Source organism: Oculina patagonica, chromosome 5, assembly GCF_052425735.1.
Source record: "Oculina patagonica isolate OP01 chromosome 5, crgOcupat, whole genome shotgun sequence".
NCBI lineage: Eukaryota > Metazoa > Cnidaria > Anthozoa > Scleractinia > Oculinidae > Oculina > Oculina patagonica.
In genome coordinates, this window is record NC_135762.1 from 14,766,066 (window position 1) to 14,779,424 (window position 13,359).

A 13,359-nucleotide genomic window follows, 5' to 3' on the forward strand; every position below is an offset into this window, starting at 1 on the left:
AGTATTGTGAAAGAGGAATAATTCTTTATTGTTATCTCAGCCATCATTTGACTGCATAGGCGTACGGGCATCTTCGGACCTGGGGGGGCGGAGACCTTGTTGCCCGAAAAAAAAAATGGCATGGGTTGAAAGCCGAATAAACAGGCATACGAAATAGTCAACAGAACGTGTGTTAAAATAGCTGTGTATTAACCTTGCCTGCTTGCTTAAAGGAAACGATAGTTCTTAAATTAATCTCCGTGGCGTTGCCCGAATGTCAATGCACTGAATCTTTTTTCTTCGGAAATGTTTTATCTATTCACTTTAGTTACACAAAAATAAAAGCATTTTTTGGGAGGCAATTTACATTGTTTTTCTCCCCTTTGAAAGCTATTTAAACTGTTTAAAACGTTCAGGGATGAATGGGTTGAAACCAGAAGCATATCTGGTTGAAACACATTGTTGAAAGTTCTGAGCTCATGAGTCAAAACAGAAGCATATAACCCCGAAGGGGTTATATGCCTCTGGTCAAAAGCATTAGCTTTATTACATTTGTGACCGTATCGCAGCTTTGTTTCAAGGTCTTAAACTAGGTCCACCGTGCGAAAACGTTCAAGCTATGGATAAACTGATTGCAGCTGAATCATGCAGAATTCGCGAGAAAATTAAATATGATTATAGCAATTTGCGAGGGGAAACGAAAGCAGATAAATGAAAAATTTGGACTTTTGAAACACAAAGTTCGGTATATTTTAAATTTTTTCTGTAGATATAATTCGTTTTCATTGTAATTTTGAGATTTGTCTGCTTATTTTCTATTTTTTTCTCTGGCTTGTTGCCCGAATTCTTAGCGTTTTGCCCGAAACATTTTGGCACTGGGGGGGCTGCAGCCCCCCTCGCCCCCCGGCCTCGTACGCCTATGTTTGACTGGGATATCAATTGTTTGCATTTGTTTAAAACGTGGCTTTAAAAGCTTTGTCATGGCTAACGATGGTCATTTCAGTTTTTTTTTTTCGCATCGATATTAAAAGACCTATTAATAACTTACTCTTAATTGGCGTTTGGCGTATCGCGTGCAGATCCAGTATTTCACTTGTGCTTGGTATATATTGTTGTGATATTAAGGGTACCGGTCTAGTAATATCAAACAAAACATTAATTAATGAAATAAAATAGTAAGAAAAAGGGCAAACAAACAGCTAAATGACTTATAATGACTTATCACGTTTCAGTTCGCGTCATCAACATAAAACCCATGATAGCTTAGAGGGCCAATAAGGGCCGATTTGCACGGTATGACTTTCTTGCATGCGACAAGCTTACGACAAGCCTACGACACGACCTGACTTAGGACCTTTTACACGCGCACGTGTCTGTCGTAGGTATGTGGTAGGTTGATTTACACGGCGCGATTCGTGTTGTAGTCATGTCTTAAAGTGTGTACCAGGCGATAATCGTAGGCAAAATCATACCGTCTCATTCGTCCCTAACGAAAATTACGATCAGAACGCTTTACTTCGGTCCAATATTAGAGAGATTAAGCATGACGTTACGGCGGCACACAGCAAACGAGAGCTTGCCTTTCATTTTGTTATCTTTTTATGGAATTCTTAAATTAATCCCTCATACAAATAGGGAAAAAATCCCACATTCACGACAAACACAAAACTACTTATTTTTGCGTACAAACGCCAAACGGCAGACGGTAGAAGTTGAATTTTGCCGTTTGCAGGAAAAATAAACGTCATGCTTAACCTCTTTATTGTCTTAGCATTGGATCGGGTGCTGCTGTTACAGCTTTTTTTTAATAATTTAGTCGTGTACATTATTTTTGTATTTTCAAGCAAACTTTCTTGGGGCAGTACCCGGTACAGACTTCGCTGTGCTCGATCCGTAGCGTGATGACCTCGTGTTCCAATTTGTTGCAATCATAAATACAAAACAAATATTTGGCTGAAATGGCTTGTATAGAAGTGTGCCGATTGAATATTGGAAGTAGTTGTATGCCTTCCTTCAGTTTTATGCGCTCCAAGTAAAGTTTTATAGTTGGTTTTTACTTTTGTATATTATGATTTAGCCAGTAAAAATATTTAGTTTAGTCGTGAATTAGCTGCCACATTTCGACCGTGAACCTCGACCTTTAATTATAAGGAGGTGGAAAAACTAAAGCTAAAACCAAAGCTCACAGTCGAAAGAAGTTTGTCGATTTTAAATAAGATTATTCTTTACAGTAGATTTTTAACTTTTAGTGCATTTAAGAGGACCACAAATTTATAAGTTGAAAAACTATTACGTGTCACCCTCGATAAATAAAGTTTTGATTGATTGATTGATCTCGTCATCTCCAGTGGGCTGATAGGATAGTGAACGGTAATTATTCTCCAGGAAAGTAGCATCTAATGTTTTACTATTTTTTTTTTAACAGTTCGATTTACCATTCTATTTAATTATGATACCAAGTAGGCTACCTACACTGAAGTGTGTATTTTTCATTGAATAACATCTATAAATATTTGAACTTTAATAGGTCTTTCACCACTTTTCAAGTTTGTGCCCCCCCTGTACGTATTAACTTTTACATCCAACCCCCTCTCTTTAGTTATTATTTGCCCCTATTTTGTCCTCCTCTGGTTTCCCCCCCCCCCCCCCCATCCAAGTAAGTATTAAACAGCCACTTTTATTAAAGAGTAACGGAAGATTACTTCAAATTTGAATCAATTTTTATTGACTGTTATCATGTTAATAACACACAAACAATTATTCTATGGAAAACGTTTGCATTATATGGTTTGTGCTTAAAACTCTAAAAGAACGTGTAAAAAAGTACACAAAAAAGGCTTTGACTTGACAACCTTCCAGCCTATCTAAGAAAGTCCAATATAATGCATCAATAATTGCAATTTAATGTTTTTTAATGCATCGCGGTTCAGAGCAAAAACAACTACATGAATCGCAGACGAATCCTTCATCGCATGGATTCTCGGCACAGTAGACATCTTGACATGTCCCGTCGCAAGTTTCGCAAGGATTCTCTGGTATCTCTGCAATTAGATAAATATTAACATGTAAGAGTCAAATTAGGTAAATGTTAACCACGCAAGAGATAAGTTAGATAAATATTTACCATGCAAGAGATGAGTTAGATAAATCTTGACCATGCAAGAGATAAGTTAGATAAATAGTAACCATGTAAATATCAACCATGTAAGAGATAAGTTAGATAAATAGTAACCATGTAAATATCAACCATGCAAGAGATAAGTTAGATAAATAGTAACCATGTAAATATCAACCATGCAAGAGATAAGTTAGATAAATAGTAACCATGTAAATATCAACCATGCAAGAGATAAGTTAGATAAATAGTAACCATGTAAATATCAACCATGTAAGAGATAAGTTCGATAAATATTTACCATGCAAGAGATAAGTTCGATAAATATTTACCATGCAAGAGATAAGTTCGATAAATATTAATCATGTAAATATCAACCATGTAAGAGATAAGTTCGATAAACATTTACCATGCAAGAGATAAGTTCGATAAATATTAATCATGCAAGAGATAAGTTAGATAAATATTAACCATGTAAATATTAACCATGTAAGAGATAAGTTAGATAAATATTAACCATGTAAATATTAACCATGCAAGAGATAGGTTAGATAAATATTTACCATGCAAGAGATAAGTTCGATAAATATTTACCATGCAATAGATAGGTTAGATAAATATTTACCATGCAAGAGATAAGTTCGATAAATATTTACCATGCAAGAGATAGGTTAGATAAATATTTACCATGCAAGAGATAAGTTCGATAAATATTTACCATGCAAGAGATAAGTTAGATAAATATAAACCATGCAATAGATAGGTTAGATAAATATTAACCATGCAAGAGATAAGTTAGATAAATATAAACCATGCAATAGATAGGTTAGATAAATATTTACCATGCAAGAGATAAGTTCGATAAATATTTACCATGCAATAGATAGGTTAGATAAATATTTACCATGCAAGAGATAAGTTCGATAAATATTTACCATGCAAGAGATAGGTTAGATAAATATTTACCATGCAAGAGATAAGTTCGATAAATATTTACCATGCAAGAGATAAGTTAGATAAATATAAACCATGCAATAGATAGGTTAGATAAATATTTACCATGCAAGAGATAAGTTCGATAAATATTTACCATGCAAGAGATAGGTTAGATAAATATTTACCATGCAAGAGATAAGTTCGATAAATATTTACCATGCAAGAGATAAGTTAGATAAATATAAACCATGCAATAGATAGGGTAGATAAATATTAACCATGTAGGAAGTAACGTAGGTAAATATTAACCATGCAGGAGATACGTTAGATAAATAATTACTACTGGTATTACAAGGACCATGATAATCAGCTGTTTTTCGTTTTACCGGAGAACGTGGCTCATTGTAAAACATAATATAAACTGATCGCGAAGATTTCGGGTGCACGCATACTATGATTAGTGAACAGCTATTGCCTATACTAGTAAACCACATGGAAATTGCAGAAACTGTGAACCATACGGCGATGCAGAAACTTGTAAAATGAGGTTGCATAGCATAACACTAGCCTGATTGATATGCACTCTTGTCCTTTATCAGAGTTAGGTAGATAAATATTAACCATGTAATTGATAAGTTGGATAAGTATTATCCATGGAAGAGAAAAGTCAGTAATAAGTATGTATTAACCATGCAGGAGATAAGAAAGACAAATATTAACCACGTGGAAGATGATAAATCTTAGTCATCAGTTCACGAGCCAATAAGTTAGATAAATATTAACCATGCAAAAGATAACTTGCCCTTCATCGCAGTTTGCCTCATATCAATCTATTTAAATACTAAGTCCAAAAACGTTTATCATACCTGGATTTAGTTTATACTGTGGAGAAATGAATAAAAAATATCATCAGTTGTTTGTCGATAACAGTTCTGTTTATAAACCCTATTCGACCAAGGGTCGGGGCAGGGCCGGGTGGGTTGGGGCGGCGGTGGGGTCAAAATCTTCCCGAAAGAACCCTGAACTTCAAGAACTATTTTAATATTGAATGGCATGCCATCAAAATATATGACTTAAACTGAAATTTACCTGGATACAGTTTGGTATAACGACGTCAACCATATTTTCTCTGAATTTTCTCTCTTTCTTTTTTCTCTTTTTGGCAGTAGCGATTATATTATTTATTTAAAATCAGGCTAGGATCATTTTATTACTTTTGATAAATTTGTATTAGTCTCGGGTGGTTTTCTTTCATTGAAAATTCAAGAAAGTCATCACGGCGGCGGTTCGGAAATAGTGACGTAATTCCTGCATCAGCTGAAGAGCGTGGTAAAGGGTGTTTTCGTGATTCGTGAATGACTTTTTATAACCTACTGGTGGTCTTCATTGCCATATCAAACCTCTAAAACCTGCGGTTATTATTGTCTTAATAGTTTTGACATGTAAAAATGACAAAACTTGTGTGTTCTTCCTTTACATGCTGTATAGATCCAAATAAAAGACTGATTAAGAAAAGCTTATAAAACAAACTAAAACATATGAGAACATACCGGTCCAGCAAATACACACGCCAAAGTAGGGCTTTCCACAAGTTGCTCGAGATTTCCCAAAAAGTTGCTCGTAATTTCTCAAAAAGTTGCTCAAAAGTTGCTCCAAAAATCCAAAAAAGTTGCTTCTGATAATAAAAGTTGCTTGAAAGTTGCTCCAAAAAATCCAAAACGCTGCTTCTAATCAAGAGAATTTCTCTAAATATACGGCTAATTTCCCTTTGAGGGTAAGATTTCTAAGCAGGGTTATGCAATTTTACAGCAAGAAGTATCTAAATAACATATTTAGGGGAACATTTGTTAAATATAACAAGGATTTCTTCAACTGAGAAAAATCGTGAAGATATCAATGACGTCATGTTTGCTGACGAGTTTTGTAATGTTTTAATGCAGAATGAGCCGAAAGTTGAAACGTCTTCAGATGTTCCTCGAAAATCTTCGGCAAACTTCGTAAATCTTCGGAAAAGTTCGTATTGGCTTTGAACAACACTCGGATAATCTTCGGAGATCTTCGGTCTGGAAATCGCTCAAAATGCAACAAGTTGCTCGAGAGGGAAAAAGTTGCTCGAAGGGGAAAAAGTTGCTCGAAACATGAAAAGTTGCCAAAAAGTTGCCGAGCAACTTGTGGAAAGCCTTACGCCAAAGAGAAAAGCATCAAGATAACAATGGTCTTCATTGTATTGATGTAAGCAAAAAGCTAGAAAGAACTGAAATACAAAAAACAAAAAGTACGATTGGCCTCGAATTATACAAAACTATTAAAATACTATATCGTAATATCAAAATCAATATTTACCGAGTGTGAGGTCCGTACTGTAATATACGGAACGATATTTTCCCGTTTCACAATAAAAATTGAATTAACGGTAAAATTGAGCGACGTTTCGACCGCTCTTCGGTCATTATTATTTTATTGTGAAATGAAATAAAAAACCCTTACTGATAAGGATATTTTTCCAGTAGATTTATGGCCCGTGCGCTTTGTGCTAAGGCCATAAATCGACGGGAGAAAACTCGGTCCGTATATTGCACTGCGGACCCAGAACTAGATCAATAAGAGGTTAACATATTTTATCAAATATACTCAATAATAAATAAATATATACTTACGGTTTAAGCTTCTTTGGGAAAGTATGCACTATTGCTCTATAGACAATGAACTGAATTGATATCATCAAAACAGCGCCATTTATATAGCTTGTTGTTGTTATGTTTGATGACTTGGCAAAAACTTCCGACAAAAACAAGTTTACGTACGTCATTCTTAAGCACATTCCTTTGTTCACGCACATTAAGTTTCTTTTAATAAAAGTGATTAGCAAGCAAAAAAGGACCCATTATCAGTATTGCATTCGTGCATTTAAGGTGTCAGGCCATAACAGAGATCTTAGTACTGAATTGTTAAGTTATTATACCGTTCCTTACTCTAGTATATTGAGATCGCATTTGGCTTTTTTTGTATTTGATTAAGGTATGTTCCTGTGTTAAGAAAATACTGGGTCTTCATTACGGAAGAGAATTTTGATAGTTTTTGATTGAAACTTATCCACTAGTTGGAATATAAATGACTTTTATGCATTTGGTTAAAGGAATTCTTGCCCTCAAATGGAAAAAAACCCTTAAAAATTATAGTTTACTTAGGAAGGATAACAGAAAAGAAGCCATAAAACCCAACAGGAACAATAATTATTAGAAGTACGGGAGATTGAAACGGATCCGTCGACAAACCACTTTTCCATATTTCATTTATTAATTTGTTGGCTTGGCGTACCGCACGCAGAGGCATGCGGTATCTTTATTTTTATCGTGCATTTTGTCTGTATCATTGTGTAATAGTCCAATATTAAATTTAAAACATCATTAAAGATAAGGGTCAAGGAATAAACGAAAGCAGTGAACTGTCAAATGACTCACAGTGACTCATCAGTCTTTTTTTAAGAAAAACACTTCCTTGTCTATTCTTAGTCATCAATACAACAACTTGTTTAAGGGTCACTTTTGCGAAGATACGCAAAAAACACTTTTGGTCTGTCACTTTCTAGTGTGAAATAAATTTAACCAGTACTAATTTCAATACGGGTAACTAGTGAACAAAATTAAATATAGGCAAAGTAATCAAACTTGCTTCAGTTTTCAGTGCATTTTAGTAGTTGACTTAATTGCTAATGCAATTCAGTTCAAGCTGGCAGAGTAATTTACTTTCCACAATTTAAGTGGCAGTTTCTCTTAAAGCGGTCCATCGCATTTCGGGTCGGAAAAAAAGTTTTCCCTCAAACTTTGCCCAGTGAACTATCTTAGGTTGTAAGTAAATGCAACGACTTTAGTTTTTGGAAATACGTTAAAATATATTTTTTAGAGCTCTCAACAGTGAAGGCTGCAAAAGGCCTAATTTTGAGCTTGGCCAGAACGAGAAATTTCATAAGTTGACGAGCTCGCCGCTCAAAAACAACCAAACGCACCAAATTATTATTATTATTCCTAAGTTAAGTGGTCCTTCAAAGATTGAAAACGCATGTTAATTTTAATACATTTTGATTTAAGGGTCCGTGAAAATTTAAATATCAGCAACCGTTAGATCACTTTTTGTAAACATGCAAAAGTATTGTGTCTTCGTCGGCCCTTATTTCACGAGTCCAGACCAGACCATGTTAAATTCCAACTGAATTCTACTAAACAGATGTTAAGAAGCATAGAAATATAAAAATACCTTGCACTTTTTATCTTTCTTTGCGACAGCGACTTCGAAAATTTCGTACTTATGCGAGTAACTAAGCTCATTTGCATAATGTGTATGAAATACTCGCATAAACACGAAATGTTCGAAGTCGCTGTGGCAACGGAAGATAAAAAGTGCAAGGTATTTTTATATTTCTATGCTTCCTAACATCTGTTTAGTAGGATTCAGTTGGAGTTTAGAATGTTCTGGTCTGGACTCGTGAAATAAAGACCGGCGAAGACACCATACTTTTGCATGTTTACAAAAAGCGATCTAACGGTTGCTGATATTTAAATTTTCACGGACCCATAAATCAAAATATATCAAAATTAACACGGGTTTCCAACCTTTGAAGGACCACTTAACTTAGGAATAATAATAATTATTTGGTGCGTTTGGTTGTTTTTGAGCGGCGAGCTCGTCAACTTATGAAATTTCTCGTTGGCCAAGCTCAAAATTAGGCCTTTTGCAGCCTTCATTGTTGAGAGCTCTAAAAATATATATTTTAACGTATTTCCAAAAACTAAAGTCGTTGCATTTACTTACAACCTAAGATAGTTCACTGGGCAAAGTTTGTGGGAAAATTTTTTTTCCGACCCGAAATGCGGTGGACCGCTTTAAGAGAAACTGCCACTTAATTATCTCACTTCATGTTTGTCGTTCTAAAGTACGGTATATCTCAGTATAATCTGGCGGCAAATTAGTTCGTTAGCCCCCACGAAACCGGGTCCACGAAGGTTCCCTCAAAAGACTTGCGAAAATTGTCGTTAGAGCGGTTTTCACTTGAGTGTCGAAAGTAAATTGCGTTTGCTTTGGTTTTGCATTGCTACGCTTAGTGATTGGCTTAAAAATCTCGCGCCACTTTCTCAGCCAATCAGGAGTAAAACCAAAACCAATCGTGACTAGCTCGCGCACGTTTTCCCGCGCTTCGTGCCAGCTACATGTATTTGCTTCGAGTTTTAATTGGTTCACTGGATTGTCTGTGTCCTTTGTGATTGGCCAGAGTAATTACTTTGGTTTTGGTTTTACGACACTCAATTGAAAACTGCTCTATGAACTAGAATCGAACAGAATGAAAATCTATTTCCAGATGTTTGTTGTAATCAGAGCAATTTATTAGCTGGGATATCAATGGTTTGCATTTGTTTAAACATGGCTTTTAAAGGTTTGTCAAGGTTGGTGTTTCGCGTGCAGGTCCAGTATTTCACTTGTGCTTAGTACTTTGATATAAAGAGTACTGGTACGTAATATCAAACAAAAAATTTTAATGAAAATAGCAAGAAAAAGGAGGGGGACATGGGGGTTTGCGGTGTTGCTCATTTTTTTATGCGGTGTTGCGGTGAATAAAATTAAATCTTGCAGTGTTGCGGTGATCTCAAACCCTACGGTGTGCGATGTTTGTGTTTTTTAATCTACGGTGTTCGGTGAAACAAAATTATTAGCGGTATAACGGTTTCTTGTCTAACACTTGCATAACTACATTTAGCCTTTTCCGCTCGCTTCGCTCTCGTTACCCCACTCGCTTCGCTCGCGGAACCCCACTCGGGAGCCTGTTCGCAGGCTAAACTACATTTATCTCTGTTATCTTCGTTAAATATTGTCTATTTAATCTTTAACCCAATCCTAATACGTTTTTATTGATAAGTAACTTGATTATATTGCGGTGATGGTGTTTCATCAAATTTTCTTGCGGTGATGCGGTGTTTATGTATTATTTTTGCGGAGTTGCGGTGTTCAGGGTCCCACCGTGTCCCCCTCAAAAAGGAAAAACAAACAGGCAAGTGACTTATAATGACTAATCACGTTTCAATTTGCGTAATCAACATAAAACCCATGTAAGGCAGCTCAGCTGGGATAGCCAAGAAGAGCCGATTTACACGGCTTTCCGATTTACGACTTTGTCTTATGCGACAAGCTTACGACAGGCCTACGACACGAACTGACCAAAGACCATTTACACGCGCGCGTGTCAGTCGTAAGGATGTGGTGGGTTGATTTACACGACGTGATTCGTGTTGTAGTCATGGCGTAAGCGTGTCGCATGCGATAATTGTTATAACTTATCGTTCCTTTTTGGTACGCTTCGGCGGCATATCAGGCGAGTTTGGTCGAGCCATGGTTTGTATTTTGGCGAGACGCAGTCGAGCCAAAATACCCAGAGACCAAACGAGCCTGATATTAGGCATAACCGTACCCAAATTCGCAAGTAGCCAATCAGAAGCGCGATCTACTGTCCTGATATCCTACGATATCAAGTCACTGACCTGATATGCCACCATATCACGGTCACTTTGAAGTAAAGTAGTGTTATCGAGCAATGAATTGAAAAGAGGTTTTACCAATAAAACAGAACCTCGTAATTTAAATTTAGCTGGTGTTAAGCGATAGTAAAAGGAGCAAAACTTTCCCGCCAAAACTAAACTTGAGCGCGCTCGCCAATTGCGTGATGTTTGCCGACGAGTACTGAAACATTTAGACTGAAACAATGTAGTTGGAATTTCCACCTTTTTCGCTAAATTTTGATTTTGAAAATTTAGAGAATGAAACTCCAAACAAACGAGTGGAACAAAAGGCAGAAGAGGAACTTGATAAAAGTGTTGAAGAACAAAAAGGTATCAACACAAGCAGGTCAAGACAATTTGCACTACGTACCTGGAAAGCATGGCTTCAACAGAGCGTTAAATATAACCGAATTTTTGGCTGAATTTGGGTACGGTAAATACCTAATCGTATCCTTTTTGGTACGCTTCGGCTGCATATCAGACTCGTTTGGTCTCGCCATGGGTATTTTGGCTCGACTGCGTCTCGCCAAAATACGAACCATGGCTCGACCAAACTCGCCTGATATGCCGCCGAATCGTACCAAAAAGGTACGATTAGGTATAAAAATCGTACCGTCTCATTCGCCCCTAACGAATAGCTGCTAATTATCAGAACGCTTTATTTCCGGTGCAATATTTTCTAAGCATTGGATAGGGTGAATAAACTGAATTGATATCATCAAAACAGCGCCATTCATATATTAAACTTGCTGTTGTTATGTTCAATGATTGGCAAAAACCTCCGACAAAGACAAGTTAACGTACGTCATTCTTAAGCACATTCCTTTGTTCACGCACAATTTTTGGTTTCTTAATTTCAGTAACTAGTATAGCTATTAGTAAGCAAATTATTTAGAGGGAACCCATCATCAGTATTGCATAACTCGCAGAACTAAATTCTTAAGTTATTTTGCCGTTAGAAAATTGAGATTGGTTTTTTTGCATTTGGTCTGTTCCGGTGTTAAAGGAAATCCAGAGTCTTGATTACGGAAGAGAAATTTGATAGGTTCTTTTTGAAACTTATCCATTAGTTGAAATCATGCAGAGGCATGTGGTATCTTTATGTTTATTGTGCATGTTGTCTGTAAATTGTATAATAGTCCAATATTGAATTTAAAACATCATTAAAGATAAGGGTCAAAGAATAAACGAAAGCAGTCAACTGTCAAATGACTCATAGTGACTCATCAACCAAAATTTATATTTCTGTCGCATGAAACCTAGAAATAATAGTCCAGTTTTATAAAAATTGCTACTTTAGAGCACTGAAACTGTTAACTAGCATTATTGGCTGCGGATGGCGCGGATGGAAACGTTAGGCCGTAGCTTGATTTCTATTCACAAATTAAAGTTATATCTTCCTTTAGATGTTCAAAAATATTGTTTTTTATGGGTAAGGTTGCCTTCCACTAATTTCAGAACAGTTTGAACCAAAAATCTGCGACATCTCCGTGACATAGTCCCTTTAAATTTTCAGTACTTAGATCTCTGTTATGGCCTGACACCTTAAATGCTTGAATGCAATACTGCTAATGGGTCCTTTTTGCTTACCAATCATTATTATTAAAAGAAAATTAATGTGCGTGAACAGAGGAATGTCGACGGATCCGTTTCAATCTTCCCTTCTTTTAAAAATTATTGTTCCTGTTGGGTTTTATGACTTTTGTTGTGTTATACTTCCTAAGTTAACTATAATTTTTAGGTTTATTTTCCATTTGACGGCAAAATGCATACAAGCCATTTATATTCCAACTAATGGATAAGTTTCAATAAGAAACTTTCAAAATTTCCCTTCCGTTATCAAGACCCAGTATTTCCGCGTAACAGTACACAGGCATACCAGTAGTAGAAGGGGCAGTACTAGAAGAATATCAGCACTCTGTCGGTAAAGACCTCGGTTGTGCTCGATTCGTGCTGTGAATACCACGTGCTAGCAGGATGCTCGCCAATACGGCCCTCGCGCTTGGTATAAGATATAGATTGCAATAGCGAAGCAACCATGCAGATACGCGGATCAATTTGCAAATAAAGACCAACTAATATTATTACGGTGGAAGCCATTAGAGTGGCTTACATTTAAGACTTTGGTCTGTCATAAGGTTGTTGAAAACATGGCCAAACTACGTGTAATAAATTTTTGGTGCCTGCCTTAATCCTCATTGGGACGTCCGAAAGGTGGCCGCGGCCGCTTAATAGAGGTGGCCGCATTAAAAAGTTTTTTTTTTTACAGTATTACACTGGCAATACATTCAGGACTTTGAAGAATGGTCACTTAAAATGGGTGGCCGCTTAATAGGGGTTCGATTGTACTAAATTTTTCAAACAACGGCTTTCTGTTTTCATGTTGTCCCACAGTCTCGTTGGCTGCAATCACTAGGTTAACAACGTCGACACTTTCACGGACAACGTCAACTTTGATTTCCTATGACTGCTAGATAAAAGTAAATTTTGCTAAGGAAACTCTTATGTTTCCACTAAAGGAAAAGTTAGAGCTATGAAGCTCAGTTATTACTCGCACATTACTCGCAAATTTTATTGGTCGTTATCATGTTAATATACAAACAATTATGCTAGGCAGGGGCAGATCCAGGTGCACCACTAAGGAATGGCTTCACTGACTGATGACGTAAAGTTATCTCAGGAAGGGGTGTGCTCACCCGGCACCCTCCCTCTAGATCCGTCCCCTGCCTGGTGAAATCTCAGCATTATGGTTATTTTAAAAAGCGGTTGAAAAATCTCTAGCTT

The 13,359-nt window shown here is 36.5% G+C and overlaps 1 protein-coding gene across 1 annotated transcript in view; it reads right to left on the reverse strand.

Annotated features, from left to right (window-relative positions):
• Window positions 1-2,880: 2,880 nt before the first annotated feature.
• LOC144654068 (uncharacterized) overlaps window positions 2,881-13,359 on the reverse strand; it is a 34,941-nt gene continuing 24,462 nt past the window's right edge. Inside the window, exons 3-4 of the mRNA XM_078514178.1 lie at window positions 4,897-4,912; window positions 2,881-3,020 (exon numbers count right to left, since the gene is read on the reverse strand). Of these exons, the coding sequence (XP_078370304.1) occupies window positions 2,881-3,020; window positions 4,897-4,912 (156 nt within the window). The remainder of the gene's footprint in view (window positions 3,021-4,896; window positions 4,913-13,359) is intronic.